We start from the raw sequence: 27,360 nt of genomic DNA on the forward strand, positions 1-27,360 counted from the left end.
AAAAGCGACCCAACAGTCTCTTTTGGGAGCACCACGGAATTATCACGGTCCCTTCAGAATGTGCTAGAAACATGAACCAACACGCACGACTGAAACGGGTTTCACTGAAGTTTAACAAACACGTCTTCCCACCAAGAGAACGGCCCAGCTCGTCCAACACACGACACGAGCCTTACCCAGAAGCCCTGAAGACCGGTCGCTCATCTTACAAACAGCTTCTGCAAATGGCACCACCAGGCTCTCCCAGTTGCTGCACTCGTGCATCATGGGAAACTCCGGGAGAAGGAAGAACACTTCTAAGGCTTCTTGGTGCGGGGAATGAAATGGGAGACTTCTGAGCAGATTGTCCTTGAGACAAGTGGTTATCTGTGGTCAAAGAGATTAAGGAGAAGACACTCAAAACCTGGGTAGCACGTCCAGAAGCCAGAACTTCATTCCACCCTGGTCTGGGATGATCATTTTGAACCCACGCTACAGCCCACCTCGCCTCACCCCGTCTCCCAACCCCCCGCGGGATATTCACGGGTGAAGGAGATCAAGTCACGCCGATGGGCTCGAGCCCCCACAGCCAGCCCTGCAGGAGTGGACGCGGTTCCACCCCCACGTTCTACTCTCCCCTCGGTTCTCAAAGAGGAAGGATGCCACCAACCCCCAAAGGGCAAAGCAACCAGAAAACAGCCAGCAACAGGGCTTCCCATTCCGCCCCCACAGGACCGCCCTGGGGAGACTCCACGCGACTCTCCACAACTTCCAGGTGATTCTTCCCAATTTCCTTGTGTTTGCCACAGTTCAGAATGCAAGTTTTCAGGAATCTGCAATGATTCGCGTGCTCAGGAAATAGGAATGTCGTTTGTTTTGGGGCCACTAAGAGGCTAGTGTCTACAGAGTTCTTATTCCTCGACACCAAGGTAAGTGACTTACATTAACTGCATGCTCTGTAACACGGATGACATCCATCAGCGTGCCAAAGAAATCAAACTGTTCAAGGTTCCCAAGTCAAAAGGAAAAACTCCCAGGATTGGATTTCGTCCTCTACCAAGTTCCTCCCCAGTTGGGCGTCTCCTTCCCTTTCCTTTCTACTTTCCAATAAGCCCATTTTAAAAGAGGTAAAAAAATATTCCCAGGATCTTTCTGACCAAAAGTCCAAAATTCTAATCACCAACTTATGTATGGGATACTAATTAGTTGGCAGCGCTAAATGAACAAATCACTGTCATTACTTATTTTCATTTTAGGGCCACACCCAACCGTCCTCAGGGCAGATTCCCTTGCGCTGTGCTGTGCTCAGGGGTCACTGCTGGCAGGCTCGAAGGACCAAACGGGGTTCCGAAGATCAAAACCTAGCTGGCCGCCAGCAAGACAAGTGCCCTACCCCTAATTAGCTACTTTCAGATAGAAACAGACGGGGCTGCTACAAGGAAGTTATTCTGGAATCCCACCTCCCCAGCAACCTACTTTCACCGTCTGCGCTCATCAGCTTCACCCCCAGTGTAAGCCCCTCTCAGCCCTCAGGACTATCACGGCAACTCTCAGGACAGCAGCGCGTTTCCCCACCTGGGCAGGCCTGGTCCTGCCCCTGCAGGTGCCTGGGCCACAGCCAGGCCCTGAGGGCACTTTGTTCTGGCTACTCCAGGTTAATGCTGTATGAACACAGGTGGGGCTAGGAGCACACGCAGGGGTCCCTGGGCCATCTCCAGCACTGTTGGGAGGGACGGGGGGAGATCTTCCAAGCACCCCCCACCCTCCGGGCACTGGGCTGGAGGTCGCCTGAAAGCACCAACCAGCTGGAATGCCACACAGCCCTGCTCCCAGTTGGGGGCTGGCTGTGACCCTCTGGGAGTCACGCACCTCGGAGGAGAGGGTCTTCTCCCGTCGGTCCTCCCAGTGCCCCAGGCACAGCGAGGACTCAAATGGTGGCTGAACAGAGGTCAAGAGTCTGACCCTTGTCACTGATCCCTCCAAACCGAAGGAACATGACGGGTCTGATCCAACAGGCCGACTAAGCGGAGGGAAGGCCGCTCTCGGGTCTCGCTGCTTGCATGTCTATTCTGGCGCAACCAAGGAACTGCATGGCCAGCCGGTGATGAGCTGGCCAACCCCTTCTCTCCACAGGTACAGAAACGGCTGTTCTGGGTACTTTTTCAGCCAATTCCTGCAGAGAACTGCTAAAGGAGGACAATCGGGGATCCAATTTCCCATCAGACCCCTGACTGGGCTCGGTTCTGAGGTTAAGAGAAAGGAGCGAGAACGCTAACTGTGACCCAACCGCGACCAACCGACCGACCGTTAGAGCAGCAGAGAAGGTGAGGGAGCAAGGAAGGGAGGAGGGGACACCGGCCGCGACCAAGCCTCCAGAGGGACTCTGGGAGGGAGAGGCACGGAGACAAGCCCAAAGCGAGGGGGGCAGAGACGGGAGGAGAGGACAGAAGGGAATCAGACTCAAGTCGCGCCAGGCACCGCTCTAGACCAACCAGTACAGAAGGGCCACAGAACAATGAAAATGAGGTGAGTCCAACAGGGAAAAGGAAGACTCAGAACGTGGCGAGGCTGATGATGAACCTGACCAGACGCGGGATTTTCCGATCAGACCTGACGCCTCCATAAGTGCGTATGAAGTTTGAGTTCCGCAGGCAGGAGCGAGAGCACAGCAAGGAGGGCCCTCGCCTTGTGTGCGGCTGACGGGAGCCCTGCCAGGAACAAGCCCTCAGCATAGCCAGGTGCGGCCTCAAAATAACACAAACAAACGAAAATCAAAGTCACGCATCTGGAGTGCTGATCCCAATTCACCCTTTCATCCTCTTCCTAGAGCCCTGCGTTTTCTAAGACATTCCTCCGTGTGGACGTGTGTGTGCACAGATACAGCGCAGAGCAGGGCTGGAGCAATAGCACGGCGGGGAGGGCATTTGCCTTGCACGCAGCCGACCCGGGTTCGATTCCCAGCATCCCATGTGGTCCCCCCGAGCACCGCCAGGGATAATTCCTGAGTGCAGAGCCAGGAGGAACCCCTGTGCCTCTCTGGGTGTGACCCCAAAAGAGAAAAAACACAGAGACAGTGCACAGAGTGCGTCTATGAGACTAAACCAACAATTCTGCCCAAAGCAGCAAACTACCGATCATCACTGAGCTTAGCTTAACCTGGTTCTGCACAAAGTCGCAATCTCTCAAAACAAAATCTTCCTTCTGGAATTTTGAGTTCTCATAAGACGCATTTTCTTTTTCCAAATAAGAATCTGAAAAATACCGTGTTAGTAATCCAGTCCTTCTGGGTTAACTCCTTAAAGGCATTTCTTGCTATATTCATGTCCAAATTGATAGAGACAGTTTCTTCAGCTGTCCTGTAGAAGCAAGATAAAATTTTAGAATGGGCGGATAAGTAAATCATAAGAGTATTCAAATTCAGCGTGGATCTCTCCTCCAGTTTAAAGGGTACCAGTGAAGGTGACTGGGCACTTCAGTGACCATGGTGTGCAGCAACTTTGCATCAATGACAACATTACTGAAAAAGGAGTATGTATCTGGTTGACCAAAGAATGACATTTTGCTTTCCATTCATTTCAGAGCATGGAGAGAGAGCACAGTAGGTAGGTGCTCGCCTTCCGCATGGCCAACCCAGGTTTAATCCCGGAATGCCGGATGGTCCCAGGCACCAGCAGAAGTGATCCCTGCGGGCACAGCCAGGAGTAACCCCTGAGCATTGCTGGGTGTGGCCTCCACAAAATGAAACGTTTCACCTGAATAGAATTGCTTATCAGTAACAGGAAGAGCCTGATCCACATGTTTCTAAGATGCAAAAAAGATCATGGGGTGAGAGTGACAGCACAGCAAGCAAGCCTTTTGTAAGTACACCAGCGAGCGTGAGCCCAGTTCAATCCCTGGCACCCCACGTGGTCCCCTGAGCACCAGCAGACGCTGGAGCGGGGAGCAGAAGTGAGCCCTACGCACAGCCAGACAACAAAGCCCTAGGGCGGCACGAGCTATATACATCACCAGACTGTAACTCAGATATTGTCTCATCTCAAATGAATTCACCAACTCTTCCATTAAAACACAGCCAAAAAAAATGCAACAATTTTCCTGTTTCTGGAAATATTAAGTGTTTTTTTGTTACATGAGCTGATAGGTGGAACTATAAAAGCGACTTTCTAGCAGTCAATTTTCAATATTCCAGTAGAAGATTATTAACAAAATGTGTCTTAACCTATTATCATTATGCTGAATTTAGAGTATACTTTGTAAAGCGCACTTTTCTACAAACAGACACATTCTTTGTAAATCAGGAAAGTCTCTTCTGTTTCTGAGGTGGCTTCTTCCTGGCTCTGCACTCAGAGATGACCACCAGGGGGGGGGGGGGGGGGGCAGGGGACGGGATGTGGTGCTGGGGATGGAACCTGGGTCAGCGGCACGGGAAGCCAAGGCCTTCACTGCCAGACGATGTCCCTGACCACAGCCCCAGGGAAAATCGTCAAATATTGTTTCACAAATATTTAAGTAGTCATTTTTCAATATTACTTAAGAATACCAAGAAACTTTGGTATCTACGCAGAGTCGGAAAAATTAGTAGCACTTTCTTCCCACAGAATGCCACGTAGCCACTGAAATGTTCCACGGGCTGGGAATACAGCTCAAAGGGTGACAGCACATGCTTGGCGTGTGCAAAGCCCAGGTGCCACCTCAGCACCACATGCCCCCTGAGCACCAGCAGGTCTGACCCAAGCCCCCCAACAAAATGTTCCAGAAAATACTGAATATGGAGGCAACTGAATAAAAAAGAAAATACATCAAGAGCCAGGCAAAGTGTAATATAACAGCTCCATTTAGTAGTAAGACAACTGTGTCTATGCAGAAAAGAAATACATTTATGCAAATGACAGCAATTACTTTTTAATACAGTGGCTTGTAGGTGCGTTCACTTTCATTTTTCCTTTTTACTACATGCATTTCACATCCAAGTTTGTATTTGCTTTTGTTAAATAATTTTTAAGACAAAAAGGACTAGTAAATTACTCTATCCTTAAATGACTTTGACTACAATCTCTCCAAGTATTTTTCTTTCCTCTTAGGTCACACCCGGCAATGCTCAGGAGTTCCTCCTGGCTCTGCACTCAGGAATTACTCCTGGCTGTGCTCAGGGAACCATATGGGATGCTGGGCATTGAACCTGGGTCGGCCAGGTGCAAGGCAAATGCCCTACCTGCTGTGCTATGGCTCCAGCCCCTCTCCAAGGTATTTTGATTATGATATAATGGCTATGAAACATTACATTTGTTTCAGTACACAACGTAATGATTCTATATATGCACAATAAAATGACCACACTAAGTCTAGTCAACAAGTCACCTGATAGAGTGAAATTATTTTTCTTATGATTAGAACTTCTAAGATCTCTTAGCAATTTTCAAACTATCAACTATAGTTACCAGATTATGTCATTCTTAAACAAATTTTAACTTACAATATATTACCTTTCTCTTAAAAAGCTGCCAGTCAGACAAGCAGGGGATGAAAATATCTCTCTGATCTCCCTACATGAGGAATAAGAGAGAGTGGTTAAACAGATGGAAAATATGCCTCCTGGCAACACCAAACGTGATAAACGCGTCTCACCTTCATCGGAGAACATCTTAAGCTGTTTCCATGTGGGCTGCATTCTGCCCTGGGCCCTAAAAGTCATTTCCAGAGGAAATACACAGATGGCCACAAACACGGAAAAGTACTTGACTTCTCCAATGACCAGGGAACTGTAAAGCACAGTGAGCTATCCCCTCCCACTCAGGGGAACGCGTGTATCAGAGAAGACGGAAACAGGGGCCAGGGAGACAGACAGCTCCGAGGGCTACTGTGCGGAACCTGCGGGTTGGAGGCCCACATCAGAGCCACAAGGTTCCGTGAGCACCGAGAGGAGCAACCCCCAAGCTCAGGGCCAGAGGTACCTACAGGCAGAGCCCAGAAAACTAAAGAAAAAATAAAAGAGTGCAAGAAACGCATCTGGCAAAGACTGGGGGGAAATGAACGTAGTGTCCAGCGGAGAGAACGTAAGTGGAGACCCCTCATGCTCTGCAGATTCCTTTCAAAATGTTTTAAACCGAGGGCCCGAGAGACAGTGAGCCAGGCAGGGCACTTGCCTGCACATAGCTGACACAATCCATCCCTGGCACCTTCCCCGGTCATTCCCTGAGCCCCACCAGGAATGACTCCTGAGTGGAGAGCTAAGAGTAAATCTTGAGCGCTATTAGGTTTGGGCTTGAAACAAAACACTTAAAAGAGAAGCGCAAGATGACCCAGTGAAAATACTCCCAGGCGCCTACAGGATACAAAAACACGAACTCAAAAGACATCTCTTCCACACAGATAGATGACACTCATTTGTGGAATATAAAGTAACAGAATGGGAGACTAACACCCAAGAACAGCAGAGATGAGTACCAGGAGGATTACTCTCCAGTTTAGAAGCCGGCCTCACATGCTGGGGGAAAAGGCAGCTCAGACAGGTAAGGGACCACCAAGTGAAGCGTGCTAGGAGGGCCCGCTCAGGATGGGAGATGCAGGCTGAAAGTAGACTACAGAACGAACACGATGGCCACTTAAGACCTCTACTGCAAACCACAACACCCAAAAGGAGAGCGAGAGAGCAAAAGGGAATGCCCTGCCACAGAAGTGGGGCGGGGTGGACGGGGTGGGGGTGGTGGGAAGGATGCTGGGACCATTGGTGGTGGAAAAGGGGCACTGGTGGAGGGATGGGTGCTTTGTTGTTGTATGACTGAAACGCAAGCACGACAGTTTGTAAGTCTGTAACTGTATGTACCTCATGGTGATTCACTAAAACAAAAAAAGTATCTTCTGTTCCTCTATACTCGTAGCAGCCTCATTCACAATCGCAAAACCAAAAACCAGCAACGTGGAATAACCAGGTGCCACAGATGACTGAATTCAGAACCTGAGGTACAAATATGCAATCAAATACGCAATGAAATGCATTTTAAAGAGATGAGATTGCACCATTTGGGACAATGAGAATTTGAGGTGATCATGCGGGACGAAATAAGAAAGTGAGGACACAGGAGATAGGGACAGCAGGTAGGGCACTTGCCTGGCACGCAGCTGACCAGGGTTTGATCCCTGACACCCCAGATGGTCCCCTAAACACTGCCAGGAGTGATTCCTGAGCACAGAGCCAGGAGTAGTCAATCCTGAGCACTGCCAGGTTTGTCTCATACCCCCCAAAAAATAGGGAGGGAGGGAAAGGGATGTGGCAGGTATGCGGGATGCGTGACTGAAATCTCCAGGCTCACTTGGAGTTGGGAATGGGCACCCTCCCCCCATCTCCCTGTGCTTCCGGGAGCCTGGCAGTCGCGCCCACGAACAGCCTCTGGCGCCATGTAAGCTCTTTATCGGCCATGAGCCGCACAAATAAACCTCGGGAGAGGAAGAGATCAACATGCCACAGAGATGCCTCTGGATGCCAAGGCCCCCATCCAGTTAAAAAATTAATTCACCCGATTTAAAATCTTAGAAATTCTGGAGTGTGTGGCCACACTTGCAGCTGCACACCACCTCATACTCTAAACAAGGGCTTAACAGCTCCAGGGTAACACAACAATCTTCATTCACTTTCCTCTAAGGAAATGTTTTTGGATCATCTTTAGCGGATTATTCATAACAGGCAATACAAAGCGAATTATTATCGTCTGCTCTGGGGGCAGTTCTTGGGGATCAGGGTAGAATAGTTCGAAATATGAAGGTGGGAAGGTGTAATGGTGGTGGGATTGGTATTGGAATATCGAATATAATTACTGTGAAACAACTTTAAAAAAAGACGTGAAAAGGGGCTGCAGAGACAGCACAGTGACCACGGTGTCTGCCTTGCACACAGCCACCCCAGGTTCCATCCCCAGCATCCCACAGGGTCCTGAGCCCGCCGGGAGTGATTCCTGAGTCAAAAGCCAAGAGATATCCCTGAGCTCTGCGCCAGGTGTGGCTGAAACACCAAAACCAAAAAAAAAAAAAAAAACAAAAAACAAAAAACCTGAAAAACAATAGCTGGACACTCTTCTGTGAAGTACGAATAACTAAAGTAAACTAACGAGAAACCAACACCAATATACCTCTCCTAACCTGGCAAAGACGGATGGTTATTGGAGGGCAAAGGGGATGGGGCGATTGGGTCCAGTGATCTTTCTAGTGGATGTAATAAACCCTACAGACAGGAAAGCGTTAAGTACGCACTCTCAGGGGCAAAGTGCTGGCCTGCAAGCGTGAGGCCCCCTGGGTCTGGTCCCCAACAACAACAGAGATAGAAAACACTCTAACCCCTGAAATTCTCCAGTATACTATCCTCCCGTTGGTTCATCAATTTGCTCGAGCAGGCACCAGTAACGCCTCCATTGTGAGACTTGCTGTTACTGTGTTTTGGCATATCGAACATGTCGCGGGGAGCTTGCCAGGCTTTGCCATGCGGGCGAGATACTCTTGGTAGCTTGCCAGGCTTTCCGAGAGGGGTGGAGGAATCGAACCAGGTCAGCCGCGTGCAAGGTAAACGCCTTACCCGCTGTGCTATCACTCCAGCCCAAATTATTTTCTCAGACAAATAAAACATTTCCCTCCCACTTAATTTTCCAAGCCCTAAGTTATTTGTTACAAAAATGTACCAGAAATTAAATAAAAGTGAGGGTAGAAAGTTCAGTCCTATCTTAGAATTATGTAATTCTTGACAATTTATACTTTGCAAATTATGAAGCAACTATTTTATGTAACTACTTTTCAGAATTAAAAAAATGGTTATTTTTAATTAAGTCACAGCTCTAGACATAAATGATTTAGAAAAATGCTGAAAGTAAATGCTTAGATGAGCATGACACAGTAGACAGCAATCTGACAGCTCAGAGTCAAGCTGTGACCATGTGACACACGAACGAGTGCTGTCAGGGCCAAGCAGGGCGAGGTTCGCAGGCTGCACTTTCTGCCCAGTCACAGGCGCCCACACACACGGAGGGCCCGGAGAAGCCCGGCAGTGCCAACCGAGCACAAGACAGGCGTGACGCTCAGCTTTCCACGTCCCTTAGGCTGGACCACCATAACCAGAACTGGTAAAACACAAGTCTAGATGTGCCATGAAGGCATTTCCCCCCCTTTTCTCTCCTTCTCCTACTTTTGGTGCAATGCTGAACCTCAAGTATCTGAGGCCCGTCTATGAAAGCATTTTCATTCTTCCCCTTTTTCCCTTTCTAGCGAATGCCGGGGCTCAACCCCACGGCCTCACACGTGCAGGACAAGTGCTCGACCCTGAGCTACCCCCGTCTGCTCGTTTCCGTTCTTCTGCTTAGTGCTCGAGGAGGTTTTCAGAGTCAATCAGGAGGCCCCTAGTAAGCAGACGCTCTGCAGAGGAAGGGCGGGCGCTGTCAGCCGCTGCAGGTGTACGAGCTCTGCGCACAGAAAGGAAGGCGAGGCGTACCTTTTCGTGTTCTGCCACTGCTTAGTCCCCACACCGGCAAGCCAGCGCTTTATCGTCCCTTTATTCAGAGTGGGGATTCGCCTCCACAGATTGACATAGGAATTCTGCAAACAAAATGAATCAGGCATCACCCGAGTCTCAGGCACATTCTAGGGTAGGGGCACAGGGTGTCCCTGACCGCTAAGTCTGGACGCTGGGAAATCGGAACATGAGAGTCTGCCAAGGAATTCTCAATCTTCTCCCGGGCTTCCAAGTCTGCATCCAACAGCCCTATCTCATCCAACCGCCATCCCAAACCCACCCGGGGAGTGAGAGCACTCGGCACCTCCTGCCCACGCTCGGCAACACGACAGCCTGCGAGACCCAGAAGTGTGGGGAGCGAGAGGCATCTGGCCTCGGGTGGGAAGAAGCAGAGCCCTCACGCCATGGCCAGGAGCCTCTGCATCTTGGCCCTTTTCCAGTACTGTCCCCAACAGTCATTTAGAATGTCAGCTTCTTGGCACACACTCCAGAACACCGACCCGATGCCCCTGGCAAGGAGATCCCCCAAAGGTAAGCATCTAAGGGGATAATAGTCACCAGAAACAAATCTGATGTTTTGGGGAGGTTGGGGAGGGTAGGGTGTGAGCCACACCCAGTGATGCTCAGGAATCACTCCTCCTGATGCTCAGGGAGCCATCCGAAACGCTGCAGATCAGACATGGGCCGGCTATGTGCAAGGCAAGCACCCTACCCGCTGGACCATCTTGCCAGTCCCTGATCTGCTTACCTAGTATAAAGGACAAATACTGCCCAGCTACTCGACACAAGTAACCTCGTATTCTGGTAACTTGGGGACTCACCAAATCTGGATTCTTGGATCCTTCGTTTCACTTAAAACACCACATTACACAGAAATCTATTTACCTCTTTTTTCACCCAGAGCAAAATGCTCTGATTCCCTCCAGCAATCATTATTAGCTTCTTTCCAGAGATGTGGCTTTCTGAAAGAAATATCGAAAAGTGAAAAGTCAACATGCCCAATCATGCACCATGATGTAAATCATTTCACATACTCCACCACCTTAATCCCCCTATCTTCTTGGCAAAGCTGAGCACACTTTCCCCCACCACGAAGCAGAAATAGGAATCTATTTCAAGGTCAAGTTTAGCTGACACAGGTCTACCGGCCCCTCTCTGCTCCTTCCCATTCTCGTTTTTGGTTTTCGGACCACGCCTGGCAGTGCTCAGGGGTCACTGCTGGTCCTGCACTCAGGCCTCACTCCCGGCAGGCTGAGGGGGCTGTATGGGGTGCCGGGGAGGGGCCCGGGCGGGCTGCGTGCAGGGCAACAGCTCGACCCTCTGCACTTTCTCTCCAGCCCCCAATACAGGTGTTTCATGGTGACGTGTGACCTTGCTTAATAGAAATGCTGATACTTAAAATGCAAACAATTGGTTTATTATTCCCTGGCTTAATTTTGCCCCGTAGCTAAACACTCTCTTCAACTCAGGGTTTCTTAGCAAGGACTTGGTTGTAAAGAATGAGAGTCCAGGAGTGGTGACAAGAAGTCAAACACACGAGCTGCTTGGGGGTCTACTCCGAGTGGTCACGTTCCCGGAACAACTGAGACAATTCTGGTCCTGTGTTCCAACCAGGTCCACGTGGTCTCCTGTGGGCCCCCAGGACAGTCCAAGTCTGACAGCACAGGTGAGAACCATATAAATGGGGGCCAAGGCAGGATTCGAGGGGCCCACAGGCAGGAAACAGGGTGAGCCACGCTGCTCTATCTCAGCTGTACAGACCAGAAGCAACACATTGGGCGGCAGGTTCTCAGTAGCCAGCCAAGCCCCGGCTCTAGGGCCCATGGATGGCACTGACTGGCCCTGGGTAACCTTTCTCTGCAAGTCTGCACACCTTAGAAGACAACGGAACTGAGGGGCCAGAGCCACAGTACAGCAGGGAGGGCGCTTGCCTTGTACACGGCTGACCCGAGTTTGACCCCACACCCCACACAGTGCCTTGAGCACCGCCAGGAGTAATTTCTGAGTGCACAGCCAGTGTGAACCCCGCGCATCACTGGCGTGATCCAAAAACTAAAAAAAGAAGAATAGTCCTGGCCTGGAGTCTGTCTCGCCCGAAGTGTTGACGGGCCACACGTTAAGCACCTGATGTCAAGCACAGTGAGAGCACCTGGCATGCAGCTGTCCACTGCGCCAAGTGCTTTGCGTGGTTACATATTAATCTGTACCCACTCATGATTCGTAAGCAACTGAGCTGACTGTTCAATTAGGGTCAGGGTCTGCAAATGTAAGAAAACTACCAGGGAATTAGTGAGCCTCTAGCAAAGAGATGTTAGATCTGCATCTGCCCCTGAAGCCAGTCTGGCTTATGTCCTCTCATTTTAGAGTCCACCATACTCTTAACCTGGGAGTAAAGGTGAATGGTTACTGTGACATGGCACATGACAGATGGAGTAGTTTACGTTTTCTGCAAGATAAGAAAAAGCAAAGTTAGGTTTAGAGAGGATGGCTAGAAAGTCAGCCTCATTTTTCCCCCTTTTGGGTCACACCCAGTGATGCTCAGGGGTTCCTCCTGGCTCTGCACTCAGGAGCCACTCCTGGCGGTGCTCAGGGGACCTTATGGGATGCTGGGAATCGAAACCGGGTTGGCTGCGCATGCAAGGCAAACGCCCTCCCCGCCGGGCTGTCGCTCCAGCCCAAGTCAGCCTTTCTTCCATCCCACATCGAGGGGAGTCGGTGTCCTAGCCACGGTCTCGGGCTGACCCCCATGTCGCCTCGGCACGCACCGAACCGGAGCTCCTCATTGGACGGCGCTCTCACGGGGCGCGGCCGCAGCTGGTTCCGCGTGCCGCCGTTGCCCAGCTGCCCTTCTCGTCCAGCACCGAAAGAAAAGACTTTCCCCAAACCAGACACGTAGGCAAGTGTGTGCTGCCTGTCAAATAAAGCGCAAGGGTGAGGGAAACAAACGCAAAGCAGAGAGCCATCCCTTACCACCCACCGGGAGAACGCAGCCATACACCCAACTGCCGAAACCAGGTTAACGGCGACGACACTGGCCAGCCAACCCCCAACGAGCAGGTCAGGCACCGCGGCTCGCGTGACGGCAGGTGCCTGAGATCCCTGACTGCTCCAGTGCACGGTGCTGCGCCGTAGCCAACGGCATCCCGCTCAGGGGTCAGCAGCCGCCGCCCGACCCCTCGCCCCCCACCACTCCCTGGCCAGACTTGGCGTCCCTTCCATCTCTCGGACTATTTCTGCACCTCCCCTCGCCCCGTCCTGGAAGAATGAATGAGGTCAGGCTCTTGACCTTCTGCCTCCGACCTGGCTGGTCACTCCCACTACACAGCAGTATTCACAGAGCGGATCTGGCTCAAACAGAGGTATGGCTTTTGTTCTCAGTTCCTCGAAGGTAACCGCTAAGCACTTAGATTTTCCTCCAGTGACAAGAGTGTTGTTCCTCGTAAGCCTCAGATAACACACACCAGTTTATCCAGACTGTGTACACAGCCAAGCCTGTATGTGTGTGTGTGTGTGTGTGTGTGTGTGTGTGTGTATGCGCGTGTGCTTTGCATAATCAAGTGTGTACCACTGAGCTGTGTCTATGCAGCCCCGAGGAGGAAAGGCTGGAGGCCGTGACGCCCCCGTGGTGGGGATTGATGTCTGTGTCTGTGTGTCCACCCGGCCCCTCAAACAGGCAAGGCAAGTGCTTCACAGCTGGCAGACCCCCAGTCCCTAACTCAACCACATGGCAGTGACTGTATCCCCCTTGTCAGAACAACAGGATAATTTGATGGAGCGGTAACTACCAAAGCAATGGAAGCTCCGTAAAATTTAATTAATTGACCTCATTACTTTCATTTCTAAGTTTAGGAGTTCCGATTTCTAATTTAAATTTATTTGTTCCCCTTGTCGAGCTGGGGAGAGGGAGCACCACGTGGGCACTAGAAGCTCCGGGGGTGCGGGGGCTGCTGACATCCTGCCCCTTTGATTCCCTCCTCCGTGTGACTGCTGCCCGTACCTCTGCTCGGAATGAGCGCGGCTATGAGCTCAGGGCCGTCCGGGAGGTCTGTGTCTGCCCAGTGGACTCCCTGGTGTTAAGGGGGCTGCTCTGGTTTGCATTAAGAGGTCGCTGTAGCTGGGTTTCTCGACTTGTACTTACTGACCGGCCTCGGGACCCGGCAGGCAGGGGGCGGCCAGCTTACTGCGCTCTGGTCAGTTTCCCGGCCACCTCATACCTTACCTTCCACATGCGACTTGGGTCACTCTATTACCAACGAGTTCAGTCACCAAACGGGGTCTTAGTTCATTCTGTGTTGAGCAGTGACCAAGCTGTCCAAATTTTCCAGCACCAAAGGTAAACAACAGCCCATCCTAAGGGGAAAAAAAATTCCCATCAGACTCTCAAGCAGCGCCATCTGAACATCCACGGACACAGCGCAGCCAGAGGTGAGCGACGAGAAGCCGCACACTATCAAGGCCACGCCCCCAGTTTCTAGGACGGAGAGGAAGTAACAGGCTCCTTCTGGGGGGGTCCCTGACCGTCGCACCTCTCCACCCGCTCCCCTGGAGCCCAGGCCGGGGGAAGGGACACACACCTTAGTGAGCAGGGCAGTGTGCGAGCCACCACAGGCCAGAAACACGACCGTGTGATTGTCCAGTGATCCGATCTGAGAAGGAGTGCCTTGATCTATGCAGGAGAAAGAAGGCTGAGGTGATCAGGCAGCGGCCACTTGGGGTGTAACTGGGGGTTCGTTATGTTCACTTAAAGAAGGGAGATTTGGGGGGAGGGTGATTTCTTCCGGAAAGGGATAGCAAACCAAGAACTCCTTAGACCAGGAGTGTCCAAAGGAAGAGAAATCACCAGGAAAAGCAGCGGAAATAAAGCTCTAAGGAAATGAAAGAACTTCAACAGGGCTATCTTTAATGGTAAAGGTCTGTTTGATCTCCCAACTAAACACTGACGAGTGTAACGCGAAGTGAAAGGCAAGTTTCCATACTGTCGGTGTGGCCCAGGCCTAGTTGTCCAGAATCGTTTCTTCCCCACGAGTAAACATTTCCCGACATGGACAAGACCATGCTGTGCGCTTCTCCTGCAGAAATCTGCACCACGGGGACTCCTGAGAGGTGCTCCACCAGCTGTGGCGTGGGGCTGGCGGCAGAGGTGCTTCCCACTCCAAGCTGGCCGTGCACGTTCTGGCCCCAGGCGAAAAGCTCACCACCTTGACGCGAAGAGAACATGCGTGAGAAAACACCGGACAGGACCAGGGGCATCGTGGACAGGTGCAGAGCAACACAATCGCTTCCTTGCCAACAGGCTCAGACCTCACGTGAGAGTTAGGAAACAGGAATCTCCCCGGTAACGTGACACATCTTTACTTCCTCTCACGAGGAGAGGGTTATGGGTGAACAGGTACTCCCCAAATTCCAGCAATGAACCCTGGTGGCCAACGTGACAGGACTGAGGCGACGAGGACTCTCACCCTTAGCAGGGGAGCGAGTGCTTTAGCCAGAGGCTGCAGCGTCCCTCCCGGCCTCCTCGGTGAAGGACTCTTGGTGGCTGGGGCGCAGGGGGCACTCGCCTCCCGTGTCTGAGGACCTGGATTCACACGCGCACAAGGACGGAGTGAACCCGGGGACAGAGAGCTCAGTGGGCTGGAGTGCAGGCAGCTTTGCATGAAGGACCAGGTCTGCTCCTGGCACTGCACGGTCCCCTGAGCACAGAGTCAGGAGTAGCCCGAGACCGCCCATGTGCTCCAACACCCCCGCCCCGTGCTCCAAAAACAGACGGACTCTCCGCCAGGGAATCGGCAGCAGTGAGTGAAAACTGCCAAGTTCCAGCTATTTTAAATCACCCAGTCTACACTACTGTTCTCACAGCAATCCAACAGACAACACCCGGACACGTTATTACCCCCAAACCCAGGCGTGCCCTTTTCCTGGGCCCCCTCCGGGTGGCGCTCAAGAGGCCCGGGGTGGCTGCCAGGGAGATTCCCGGCCAGCGGGGCCCAACGACCATCTGAGCAGCCTGGCCGGTGCTGTCTTCAGAGCCTCACCAGCAGTGCTCGCAGGCCTCAGGGCAGCACCAACCAGGCCCGAACAGGCAAGCGCCCTGACCCCTGTACCGTCTCTCCAGCCCAACTACTCCTTATTTTCAAAAACAACCATTCTGCACCTGGGAAACGATCTCAAAGGACTCTTTCCTTTCGCCTGCCCACCTCAAGGTCTGCGAGAGACAACGTGAACTGTCCTACTGCACAGGACACACATATCCTGTTGCAGCACAGGACATCTTCAGAAAACCCACGTCCTGTTTCGGCACTTGAACGGACCAGGTTGGCGCTTGTTCGGGGGCCTCCCCCAGGACACAGGGGCCCCCGAGCGCTTGTCCCAGGGAACTGCGCGAAGTGCTGGGGCTTGACCCAAGGCTGTGGCCTTTCTGACCGCGTGCCAGGCAAGCACCCCGTGGCACAGGTGTTTTTTTTTTCTTTACAGTAAGTTCTGATGCTATCTAAGGCAAGAGACAAAACCTAACGGAGTCCTCAAGAATTTCCCCAAGAAACCCCAGGCCCTGAGCACCTTGGTGGAGAGCACGTGGAGGGCTGGGGCCGCACCTCTCCCTCTGACATCACCAACCCGGGAACCACGCACAGCCCCACGCTTCAGAAGCCCCCCAACTTTCAGTCTCCCTAAACTGCTATCTGCCGTGAGATAAACCTGACCGATCCCTCCCTCTGACCTCCCCGGACATCGGCAGACCCCGAGCTAGAAGGCACCTGGCACCACGTTTCAATGTCATAGACACATACGCACGATACGCAAAGATACGTCTGCCCGTGAGCAGGTGAAGTCAAAGGCTCAAGCCCATTGTTCCAAGGCAACTTCACCCTCTCAAGTGTCAATGTGGCCTTTCCAAACACGAGATGGTTTATATTTCACTCACTAAAGCCTCAGCACCCATCTATTTATAAGCCTGTCTATACAACCAGTATTTAAATGTTTTTATCTCTGACCCCTCACCATTTCTATCACTCCTTACAAGTTTCTTTTAGAGAAGAATTCGTGTTCTCTGCTTTCATCTCTCACCACCGTGGTCTCTGAGAGAAAATAATAAAGGGCCGAATATGCCGAATATTCCTGAATTTAAGAGATGATGTTAAAACGTGGACTGAAATCAGTCGCCGAAGCAGACCCGGGGAAAACCAAGCCCAGGAAGGTGGAAGAGCACCAAGCCAAGGGATGAGGGCCCGGGGAGGGGAGAGAGGCGGGGCCTGACTCCAGAGGGAATGATGCTGAGCACTCAGAAGACCGTCACTCCTGCCTAAGGGTTTAAAAAAAGAGAAACGGAAGGTGACTGAAGCCAATCCCTCGCCGCAGAGAGAAGCCACCGCTCCCTGCCGCTCACGCCCAGCCATCCGCAGGAACCAGCAGAGGGGCCGCTTCTGTTTCTCCATCTCGGACAGGCCAGGTGTGCGACTCCAGACGGGGGTGGCAGTGCTCACGCTCACCATGACACTCCCGTGCTCAGACCCAAGGACTGCACTCCGGGGGCAGCTGGCCAGACCAGGGCCGCTCCCAGCCCACTGTCCCTTACACAGGGAACTTGTTCCAAAATGGTGCTCTGTCACTTGGTAGAGTGAACTTTAGGAGTGGTGATTATGAAAACCTGAAATACACACACACACTCCAGCCTTCTCTCGGACAGGCTTAAGCAGTCCTCCGGGGCCTGAGCCCCAACCCAGCGGGCAGGACGCTTGCCTGACAGGGAGGCTCTGGGTCCCATCCCTGGCGACCTGCACAGCCCCTGGCCCCACCACGAGTGATCTCTGAGCGCAGAGCCTGGAATGAGAGCTCAGCCCTGCTCGCTGTGGCCCAAAACCCAAAAATAAAGTAAAACATAAAACACAGGCCTCTGAACCCTATCATTTAAAAAACCGTATTTGTCCCACGTACAAATATATATACACAGATATATTCTACTAGTTCCACAGGTACAAGTTTATTTTCTCTACGAAATAATAAAGAAAAATACCTTTTGAGAGTGCAAGGGAATGATAATCTCCACACGTGATCTGAATTATAATTTTTTCTTGTAAAACACACTGAAACCTGATGAAAGGAAACATTTTCAGTCATTCCCCATGACTGAGTTTAGAATCATTAACCACATTTAGTTACAATTGAAGCTTAAGAAAAAAAAAATCACCATACTGCTCCAATATTCGGTGTCTCTAAAATTGCTTTACTTTGTATTTGAAAGAGAAAATGTGCACGATAGTTGTAAGAAGTTGTGATCAGATGACCCTAACACTTTTGCAAACAAATCTTATGTAATTTTATGTAAGAATGTTAAGACGAAAGTTATGTCTTAAGTCACTTGATCGACTGGAGAAAATTCCATGATAATGTTTTTACCTAGTTAAAAACTTTTTAAACCAAATTGCCAGGATAGTATTAAGTGAATGTGAAAGTCCCAACCTGGGTAGACTGTCATTACTTTCTTTGAGTGGCAAAGTACAATTCCTGCCCTATTTATCGTACAGTAAAATGGGCCTGAAACTTACTGATGAAACTTGAAGACGTTTGAAAACCGTCACAAAAGTCAAGAACAGAGATCACAGACAGCCGCGTTTCCTACCAAAATTCTAACCCCCTGGCCAGAAACGCAAGCTGACTCAGCAGCAGAAGAAGGCGCTGCCCACCTCGCATGCTCCGCGCGGTAGTCGTACTCGAATGGCTTCCCGTCCGAGGACAGGACCAGCAGGGACTCCGCGCCCTGGTCCACTGAATGGATCTTCGTCTTCTTCCCTAGCTTAATGCACTCTGCGGAGCAAATCAAACCAGTGACCACCACCGATCATTAAGGTCCTCATGACCACCCAGCACTGTCTGTAGCGTTGTCCTCCGTTGTTCATGGATTTGCTCGAGCGGGCCCAGTAACGTCTCCATTGTGAGGCTCTGCGTTACTGTGTTTGGCATCTCGAATACGTCACCGGGAGCTTGCCAGGCTCTGCCGTGTGTGTGTGTGTGGGGGGGGGGGGGGTGAGATACTCTCCATAGCTTGCCGGGCTCTCCAAGAGGGGCAGAGGAATCGAACCTGGCTCGGCCGGACTCGCTGCATGCAAGGCAAACGCCCTTCTGCTGTGCTATTGCTCCAGCCCTCTGACACATTCAATCAAATTATTTGTTTTTAGATTTCTAAGCTGGGAGACAGACATCTGAAGGGACCAAAATGGGGGGGCGGGGTAGGAGGGGATGTTAAGGGGAAAATTTCACAGTTGGATAACATGACTCATTGTTGTGACAAACCCGTAGGGTGCGCTGAGACGCATTCCTTTTTTTTGGTTTCTGGGTCACACCCCCCCGGCGACGCGCAGGGGTTCCTCCTGGCTCTGCACTCAGAATCCCCCCTGGGGGTGCTGCGGGGACCATCAAATGGGACGCTGGGAGTGGAGCCGGGGTTGGCCGTGTGCAAGGCAAATGCCCTTCCCCTCGAGTGACCGCTCCAGCCCCACGATGCATCCGTTGGAAAACATCAAGACAGGGCCGGGGGGCTACTCGTCTTGCCTGCTGTCAACCTGGGCTCAACCCCCCCGCGTCCCCGAGGGTCCCCCAAGCACTGGCGGGAGCGATGCCCGGGAAATCCCGTTTCCCGGGGCATTCGCACCCTTTGGAAGGCTCCAGGCGCTCGAGGGGCGCAGCAGCGGGGAGGGGAGGGCGGCGCTTGCCTTGCACGTGGCCGGGCCGGGTTCGAGTCCTCCGCCCCTCTCGGAGGATCTCGCCCGCCCAGCAGAGCCCGGCAGAGCCCGGCAAGGCTCCCCGTGGCGTCTTCGAGATGCCAAACACGGTGACGACGAGCCTCACGATTTGTTGTTGTGAGACGTTACTGGTGCCCGCCCGAGCTGATCGATGAACAGCGGGCGGCCCGCACGGCCCCACCCGCCCAGACCCCAGGCGACCCGGTGTGTGTCCGCGTGTCCATGTGATCACGTGTCCGACGGTCCGCGCACGCGCGCGCGCGCGCGGCTCCCCAGGGCCCGTCCGGCCAGGCCCGGGCATGCAGGTGCCTCGGGGGAAACTCGCCCGCCCACCCCCCTCCCCTCGGCAGTGACCACCCCCCCCCCATGCACCCGAGGGGAAAGGGCCTGGGTCTCGCGGACCTCATCCCAGTGACCGTCAGCGGCCCAGACCCGCACGGCCGGAGCGCGCCGCCACGACACGACGGGGCCAGGGCCGGAGGTCGCGGGGCAAGATGGCGGGAGGAAGCGGGGCAAGATGGCGGGGAGGTCCAGGGTCACGGGGAAGATGGCGGGAGGAAGCGGGGCAAGATGGCGGGAGGAAGCGGGGCAAGATGGCGGGGAGGTCTAGGGTCACGGGGAAGATGGCGGGAGGTCACGGGTCGCGGGGGAAGATGGCGGGAGGAAGAGGCGCAAGATGGCGGAAAGGCCCAGGGTCAAGGGAAAGATGGCGGGCGGTGGCGGTCGCGGGGGAAGATGGCGGGGGGGCCGGGTCCGCGGGGGAGGTCCCAGGAGGCCGCGGGCAGGTCCGGGGAGGGTCGCGAGTCGCCAGGCGCCCGCCCGCCGTCCCGCCCGCCCGCCCGCGCCGACTCACTGGGCTTCCGGCCGTCGGCCGCCGCCAGCTGGTGGACCTCGACGCCCGCGCCGCCGCGCTGCAGCAGCACCAGGCGCTCCCGCGTGCAGCTCAGCTGCCGCGTGGCCTCGCACCTGCGGGGCAGCGCGGCGCGCAGGCCGGCGGCGTCGGGGAAGAGCCAGAGCTGCGCGCCCGCCGGCTCGGCGGCCCGGGACGCCAGCGCCTGCCAGGGCCCCGCGCGCGCGCCGCCCCGCGACCCACGCCGCGGCCGCCGCTCCATCGCGGCCGCCGGGCTCCCGGGGCCTGGGCGGCGGGCGGCGCTCGCCTGCGGGCTCCGACGGGCGGGCGGCCAACGGCCGAGGCGAGCGCGAGGGCGCGGGGAGCCGGAGCCGGGGCCGCGCGCGGTGGCGTCGAGGAGCGGCCGCCTCTCAGTCTCTCGGGCACCCGCCGCCGCCGCCGCTGCACGCGCCGCCTCTGGGGGCGGGGCCGGCTGGAGGCGGGGCTCTCTCCGAGGGGGCGGGGCTCTCTTCGAAGGGGCGGGGTTCTTTTAGAAGGGGCGGGGCTCTATCGGGGGGCGGGGCCGGCTAGAGGCGGGGCTCTCTTAGGGGGCGGGGCTCCCCTGGCGGGGGCGGGGCTCTCTCAGAAAGGGCGGGCCGGATGGGGGCGGGGCTCTCTTAGAGGGGCAGGGCCGGCTGAAGGCGGGGCTGTCCCTTGGAGGGGCGGGGCTATCTTGAGAGGTGGAGCTGTCTCTCAGAGGGGGCGGGCCGGCAGGAGGCGGGTCTCTGTTAGAGGGGGCAGGCCGGCTGGAGGCGGGGCTCTTTTAGAGGGGCGGGGCCGGCTGGAGGCGGGGCTCTCGGAGGGGGCGGGGCTCTCTTGGAGGGGCGGGGCCGACTGGAGGTGGGGCTCTTTTAGGGGGCGGGGCCAGCCGAAGGCGGGGCTGTCCTTTAGAGGGGCGGGGCTGTCCTTTGAAGGGGGCGGGGCTGTCTCGGGGAGGGGTGGAGCTGTCTCTTAGCGGGTCTGGCCAGGATAGAGGCGGGCTGTCCCTTGGAGGGGGCGGGGCTCTCTCCTGGAGGGGCGGGGCCCGGCTGGGGGCGGGGCTGTCTCCGAGGGCGCGGACTCCACGTGGGCTGCACGCCGCCGAGACCGCTGCCTCGGATGCTGCCCAAGCTCGGGTCTGTGGGGCTCGGCCTGGTGCTGCCCGTGGCGCCCCGCGCAGACCCGCGCTTCCGTGGCCTTGTGTCGGGCACTGGGGGCTGCAATGCGGGGCTTCCCGGGGACCACCATCCCTCGCTCTGTGCGGTCACCCCAGCGCTATAGACCGCAAGCCCTGGGGGTTGCACTACGTTGCATTTTTTGCATTTTGCCGTCGAGGAAGTCCTTTGCAATACATGAGGGCCTCTTTGAGGGTGCCGCTTAGTCTTGGCAGGAGTCTGGAAGCTAGCTCTGCACTACCCAGTTTGGCTGGGGGGCTATCCCCCCCTGGGAGCGCTGGTCACTTCATCAACTTCAGAATTCGGAATTCAGAATTCACACCTTTGAAGCCCAAGGCATAGAGTTTCCTTGCCCTTTACCTTGCTAAGAGTTTTATCTCTTTTGATCTTTCTTACATGTCAAACAAATCCTTTCTGGTGTGAGCTAAAGCTTTTTTTTTTTTTGCATGTGAATATCTTACTCAAAAGAAAGAATTGCTTTTGTTCCTTTGTCAGAAGTCCTGCACGTGTGACAGGGTTTCTTTCAGAAACCCTTCCTTTCTTTCTTTTCAATGTGTTCTGCTTGGTTTGGCTTGTTTTGAGGTCACACCCTGCAGTACTGGGAAAGCCCAACGTCACCCCAGTTTCTTCCCGTTCGTTCCTTCAGCTGTTCTTTCTGACTTCCAGATGCAGTTTAGGATCACTTTATAATTTTAAGTCTACGGAACTTTGGTACAGCACTGGATTCAATGAATCTGGGAAGAATCTGACTTCGTATCCATGAGCATGTCTTTAGTAAAGATGCTTTTATGCTACGCCTTTATCACTATTTTCCAGTGTTACCATTAAATATCTTCTGTCAAATTTATTTTTAAGCATTTTCTTTTGTGTGTGATAATTGAAAATTGACTTTTTATTTCAATTTATGACTTGTACATACATTGAAATATAATTCATAAATATTACACTGTTTTGTTCTGTTTGGGGCTACACTCAGCAATGCTCAAGGCTTACTCTTGGCTCTGCTCTCGGGGATCACTCCTGGTGGAACCATATGGGGTGACAAGAATTGAACCCAGGTCAGCTGCATGTCTCCACACCCTTGAACTGAAGTACTGGTTTAGTTGGCAGAGTTTCGCTCGTGGGGCCCCCAGACCTCCTGAGCTCTGCTTGGGAGCCCTCCAAAAAGTAAGGGGAAAATAGAAGATGAAATCCTGCCTTTTATCACAGAGTGGAAGGTCTTGTTAAAGTCAGAGAGAGGATCAGAGCTATACCACAGCGTGTAGGGCGTTTGCCTTGCTCTCAGCCAACCCGGGTTTGATCCCCGGCATCCCATATGGTTCCCCAAGCACTGCCAGGAGTAATTCCTGAGTGCAGAGCCAGGAGTAATCCCTGAGCATCACTGGGTGTGACCCAGCAAGCCAAAACTTAAAAAATAAAGTCAGAGAGAGAGAGAGAGAGAGAGAGGCAAATACAAGATCTCACACTTAGGCAATAAAGTCAGTAAAGTACCCAGTGATGAATGAAAACAAACCTTTCAACTCTGACAGGCCAAGAACTAAGCTTAGTGAGGGCCACTATGTGGGAAGGAGCAGGGGCAGGTAAGGACTGGAGGACAGTGATGGGGGATCAATACGCCCTGGGTGCTGGCGAAGTATGATATCGTGCACCTAGAGCATTCCCACCAGCACCCTAAATCACGTGGCCTCCATAATCATGACTAGCCTACAAAATCCATTGACTTTCCAAGTATGCTCTGTCTCTCCTGGAATCCACCCTATAGCCATGCAGAAAATACTGTAGCACCATAGCACTGTCCTCTTGTTCATCGATTTGCTCGAGCGGGCACCAGTAACGTCTCCATGGCGAGACTTGTTGTTACTCTGTTTGGCATATCGAATATGCCACAGGGAGCTTGCCAGGATTTGCCGTGCAGGCAAGATACTCTCAGTAGCTTGCCAGGCTCTCCGAGAGGAGTGGAGGAATTGAACCCAGGTCAACCGTGTGCAAGGCAAACGCCCTACCTGCTGTGCTATCCCTCCAGTCGACAGAAAATACATGCTCAAAAAAATAATACTTTCTATTTTTCCCCAACTACAATGAGACAGTAGTTTCTGGTTAGGCGTATTAAGTAAAATAATGATAGAAGCCTTTAGAATGATAACTGGAACACATTATTAAGTATTCCTTGAGCTCATGAATTCTTTTTTTTTTTATGGTCCATTCTTTTTTTTTTTTAATTAGTGAAACACCATGAGATACAGTTGTAGACGTGCAAGTTGTTGTGCTTGGGTTTCAGTTATACAATGATCGAGTACCCATCCCACCACCAGTGCCCATTCTCCATCCCCACTAATCCCAGTATCCCTCCCACCCCACCCCCATCCCCCATCCCACCTTGTCTCTGTGGCAGGGCACTCCCTTTTGTTCTCTCTCTCCTTTTGGGCGCTGTGGTTTGCAAAAGAGACATTGAGTGGCAATCATGTTTGGTGTATAGTCTACTTTCAGCATGCATCCCCCATCCTGGGAGGATCGTCCCAACACCCTTTGTTTGGTGCTCCCTTCTCTCTCTGAGCTGCCTTTTCCCCTAGCATGTGTGGCTGGCCTCCAAGCCATGGAGTAAACCTCCTGGTACTAATCTCGGCCACTCCTGGGTGTTAGTCTCCCATTTTGTTCTTTTATGTTCCCCAGATGAATGCAATCTTTCTGTGTCTATCCCTCTCTTTCTGACTCATTTCGCTTAGCATGGTACTTTCCATGTAGTACCACTTGTATGTCAATTTCATGACTTCCTCTTTTCTAACAGCTACATAGTACTTCATTGTGTAAATGTACCAGAGTTTCTTTAACCAGTCATCTGTTCTCAGGCACTCAGGTTTCTTCCAGTTTCTGGCTATGGTAAAGAGTGCTGCAATGAACAAACAAGTGCAGATGTCACTTCGACTATACTTTTTTGCCTCTCTGGGATATATTCCCAGGAGTGGTATTGCTGGGTCAAAAGGGGAGCTCATGAATTCTTAATGATTGATTTTTCAAATAAGTCGTTCAGTCCATTTCCATTGGCTACCGTGGAAATTCTGGAGACGTACCCGTGTACAAGCTTCCCATCTACCCCCTCAAAAGCAGATCGAACATGTCAGTTCTATCCTTCTATTGCTTCTTCCCCACCCACAGAGCCAGGGGTTGAAGCCCGGACCTCGCGCGTGCGTACGAGGCAATCCCTCTGCAAGCCTCAGCCCCTTATTGTTCAAGCCTCGGCGTAGCCTTCGTGCCTTTCGACAGTGCTGATGAGGAGGTCGTTTCAGCAGTGTGTATCCGGCGGTCCCTCTGTCCGTCTCTGCGGCCGTGTGGGCAGAGCAGGGAGAGCCATGCCCACCCGACCACCACCCCCTCCCCCACCACAACCTGCAAGATCTTCTTTTCCCGGGGCCAATAACACATTTGTTTTTTTTTCTTTAACGAGGTTGCATTCATTTCGTTTTTCTCTTCCCTCCCCGCTTCCTTCCTCGTTGTTGAGCTGACCAGGAGTCACTGCGCACTCCGCGCACTCCTGCACACTCAGCTGTGTGCTCCAGAGATGGCGCTTGTGGTAGCATCAAGGAGATCCCAGTTGCAGGGCCCCGTTGCTCGTGGAGTGTGGGTTGGCGCTGGAGCCAGCCCAAGGGCCACATGACTAGGCAGACGCTCTACCCCCTAGCCACGACCCTTGGCCTTAGCCTTCACCCCTCCTCCCTCCCACAACACAGTCTTCTCTTTCTTTCTTTCTTTCTTTCTTTCTTTCTTTCTTTCTTTCTTTCTTTCTCCCTCCCTTCCTTCCTCCCCCTCCTTCCCTCCCTCCCTTCCTCTCTTCCTTTCTCCCTCCCTTCCTTCCTCCCTCCCTTCCATTCTCCCTTCCTCCCTTCCCCCCCGTCCTTCCTTCCTTCCTTCCTTCCTTCCTTTTCCTTCCTTCCTTCCTTCCTTCCCTCCCTCCTTCCTTCCTTTTCCTTCTTCCTTCCTCCTTCCTTCCTTCCTTCCTTCCTTCCTTCCTTCCTTCCTTTTCCTTCCTTCATTCCTTCTTTCCTGTCTTCCTTTCTTCCTTCCTTCATTCCTTCTTTCCTTCCTTCCTTCCTTCCTTCCTTTCCTCCCTCCTTCCTTCCTTTTCCTTCCTCCTTCCTCCTTCCTTCCTTCCTTCCTTCCTTTTCCTTCTTCCTTCCTTCCCTCCCTCCCTCCCTCCTTCCTTCCTTCCTTTTCCTTCTTCCTTCCTTCCTCCTTCCTTCCTTCCTTCCTTCCTTCCTTCCTTTTCCTTCCTTCATTCCTTCTTTCCTGTCTTCCTGTCTTCCTTCCTTCCTTCCTCCCTCCCTTTCCCTCCCTCTCTCCCTCCCTCCCTCCCTTCCTTCCTTCCTTTTCCTTCCTCCTTCCTTCCTTCATTCCTTCCTTCTCCTTCTTCCTTCCTTCCCTCCCTCCTTCCTTCCTTTTCCTTCTTCCTTCCTCCTTCCTTCCTTTTCCTTCCTTCATTCCTTCTTTCCTGTCTTCCTTCCTTCCTTCCTTCCTTCCTTCTTTCCTTCCTTCTTTCCTTCTTTCCTTCCTTCCAATCTTTCCTTCTTTCCTTCCTTCCTCCCTTCCTTCCTTCCTTCCTTCCTTCCTTTTCCTTCTTCCTTCCTTCCTCCTTCCTTCCTTCCTTCCCTATTTCTCTCTCTCTCTTTCTCTCTCTCTCTCTCTCTCTCTTTCTAGTTCCTTATCTTGGGTGCCTCGCCCAGCAGTGCTCAGGGCTTCCTCCTGGCTCTGACTCAGGGCTCACTCCTGGCAGTGCTCGGTAGATCCTACATGGTCCCGGAGATCAAGCCCAGGTCCAGAGGCCAGGCAAGCGCCCTGCCCGCTGTGTTATTTCCTTGGCCCCTGCTTATAGTTTCAACACCACCATACTTTAGCATCCCCCCCACTGACTGCCTCCCCGATTTCTCAGCACGATTCTGCCGCGGTCATCCTGTGTCTTGGGGTCCCCGCCCCACTTTCCTCCGGGCCTCTGCCCAGCCTGCAGGCACCTGACCCTGAGGGTCGGGCCCGTTTCTGTGAACTGAGGAAGGAGGAGAGAGGCCTGGGGGTGCCCCGTCTCTGGGCTGCCGGAGTTTAGACGTGGGAGACCACAGAGTTGTTGGGGTCCGGCCAGATGTCTCTGCAAGTCAGTGACCCCCATCAGGTTTCCTGGAGGGCCGTTTCCTCGGGAGGAATGAAACTACCCAAGAAGGTGGGCGACCACCTCAGCCGCCGCCCCGTGGCCGGGCTGGTACCTCACGCTCCCCTGGGGGTCTCTGCAGCCTTGCAAGGTCCACGCGGGAACCCCGGTGTCCAGGGAGGGCCTTCTCCCTGGGCCTCTCCCTGAAACCGCCAGGCCGCTTTCAACCACCTGTGTCTCTCCCGAGCTTCGGATCCGACAGAAAAAGTAAAGATTTCACAGCGAAACAACATGAAAGATCAAGAAAAATCTTTATTTTCTCAAGTAGGTTTCAGTCGAGGTAGCATTGGTTCATGAGATTCTAGAGGTTCCCGGGGCCACTTTATCATTTCCCATCCCCGTACGTGATATCACGATCACCGACAACCAAAGTCCCGATTTCACCCCTCACAGTCGATCCCCTGGGGCTGCTTCTCTCAGCCCTTCCGTCTCCTCCTTTCTCTGACACCATCTGTCTCCGTATCCAGGTTTGTTTGTGTCTTCTTCCGATTCCACGCGCGTGAAACCGTGTGTGTCTTTCTCAGTCCAGCCTGCTCACTTAGCAGAACGTGCTCCAGGTCCCGGCCTGTCGCGACTGGCAAGATTTCCTCTCTCATGTTCCGTTCACTTTTCCTTGGTTTGGCTGACTCGGGGCGCACTGCCACCTGCCCGGCAGTGCTCAGAAGACGCCCAGGGCACTCCAGGGGTGTGCAGGCGAGAATCCTTGCAAGTGTCAGACCCACGTTCTGTCACTTGAGTTCTTCCCCCAGCACTCAAGAGATGATGATTTTTGTTCAGGGAAGAATTTTGTCAAAAGGCAAATGATCTACTATCCAGTTTAGGGATGTGGATTCATCAAAAGTGCCATCCCATCCTTGGGGCTGGCGCTCAGCAACAGGGCCTTTGCCTTGCATGTGTGAAGCCCCGAGTTTGAGCCCCAGCAC

At 53.3% G+C, this 27,360-nt stretch overlaps 1 protein-coding gene across 1 annotated transcript in view; it reads right to left on the reverse strand.

The window, feature by feature from the left end:
* HERC5 (HECT and RLD domain containing E3 ubiquitin protein ligase 5) overlaps positions 1-20,315 on the reverse strand; it is a 32,627-nt gene extending 12,312 nt beyond the window's left edge. The window contains exons 1-12 of the mRNA XM_056111297.1: positions 20,057-20,315; positions 18,148-18,268; positions 17,478-17,554; positions 14,446-14,667; positions 14,044-14,135; positions 13,689-13,819; positions 12,235-12,380; positions 10,355-10,431; positions 9,449-9,552; positions 5,463-5,522; positions 3,242-3,335; positions 177-366 (exon numbers count right to left, since the gene is read on the reverse strand). Of these exons, the coding sequence (XP_055967272.1) occupies positions 177-366; positions 3,242-3,335; positions 5,463-5,522; positions 9,449-9,552; positions 10,355-10,431; positions 12,235-12,380; positions 13,689-13,819; positions 14,044-14,135; positions 14,446-14,667; positions 17,478-17,554; positions 18,148-18,268; positions 20,057-20,315 (1,573 nt within the window). The remainder of the gene's footprint in view (positions 1-176; positions 367-3,241; positions 3,336-5,462; positions 5,523-9,448; positions 9,553-10,354; positions 10,432-12,234; positions 12,381-13,688; positions 13,820-14,043; positions 14,136-14,445; positions 14,668-17,477; positions 17,555-18,147; positions 18,269-20,056) is intronic.
* Positions 20,316-27,360: the final 7,045 nt, after the last annotated feature.

The sequence above is a fragment of the Sorex fumeus genome, unplaced genomic scaffold, assembly GCF_029834395.1.
Source record: "Sorex fumeus unplaced genomic scaffold, SorFum_2.1 ptg000013l, whole genome shotgun sequence".
Taxonomy (NCBI): Eukaryota; Metazoa; Chordata; class Mammalia; order Eulipotyphla; family Soricidae; genus Sorex; species Sorex fumeus.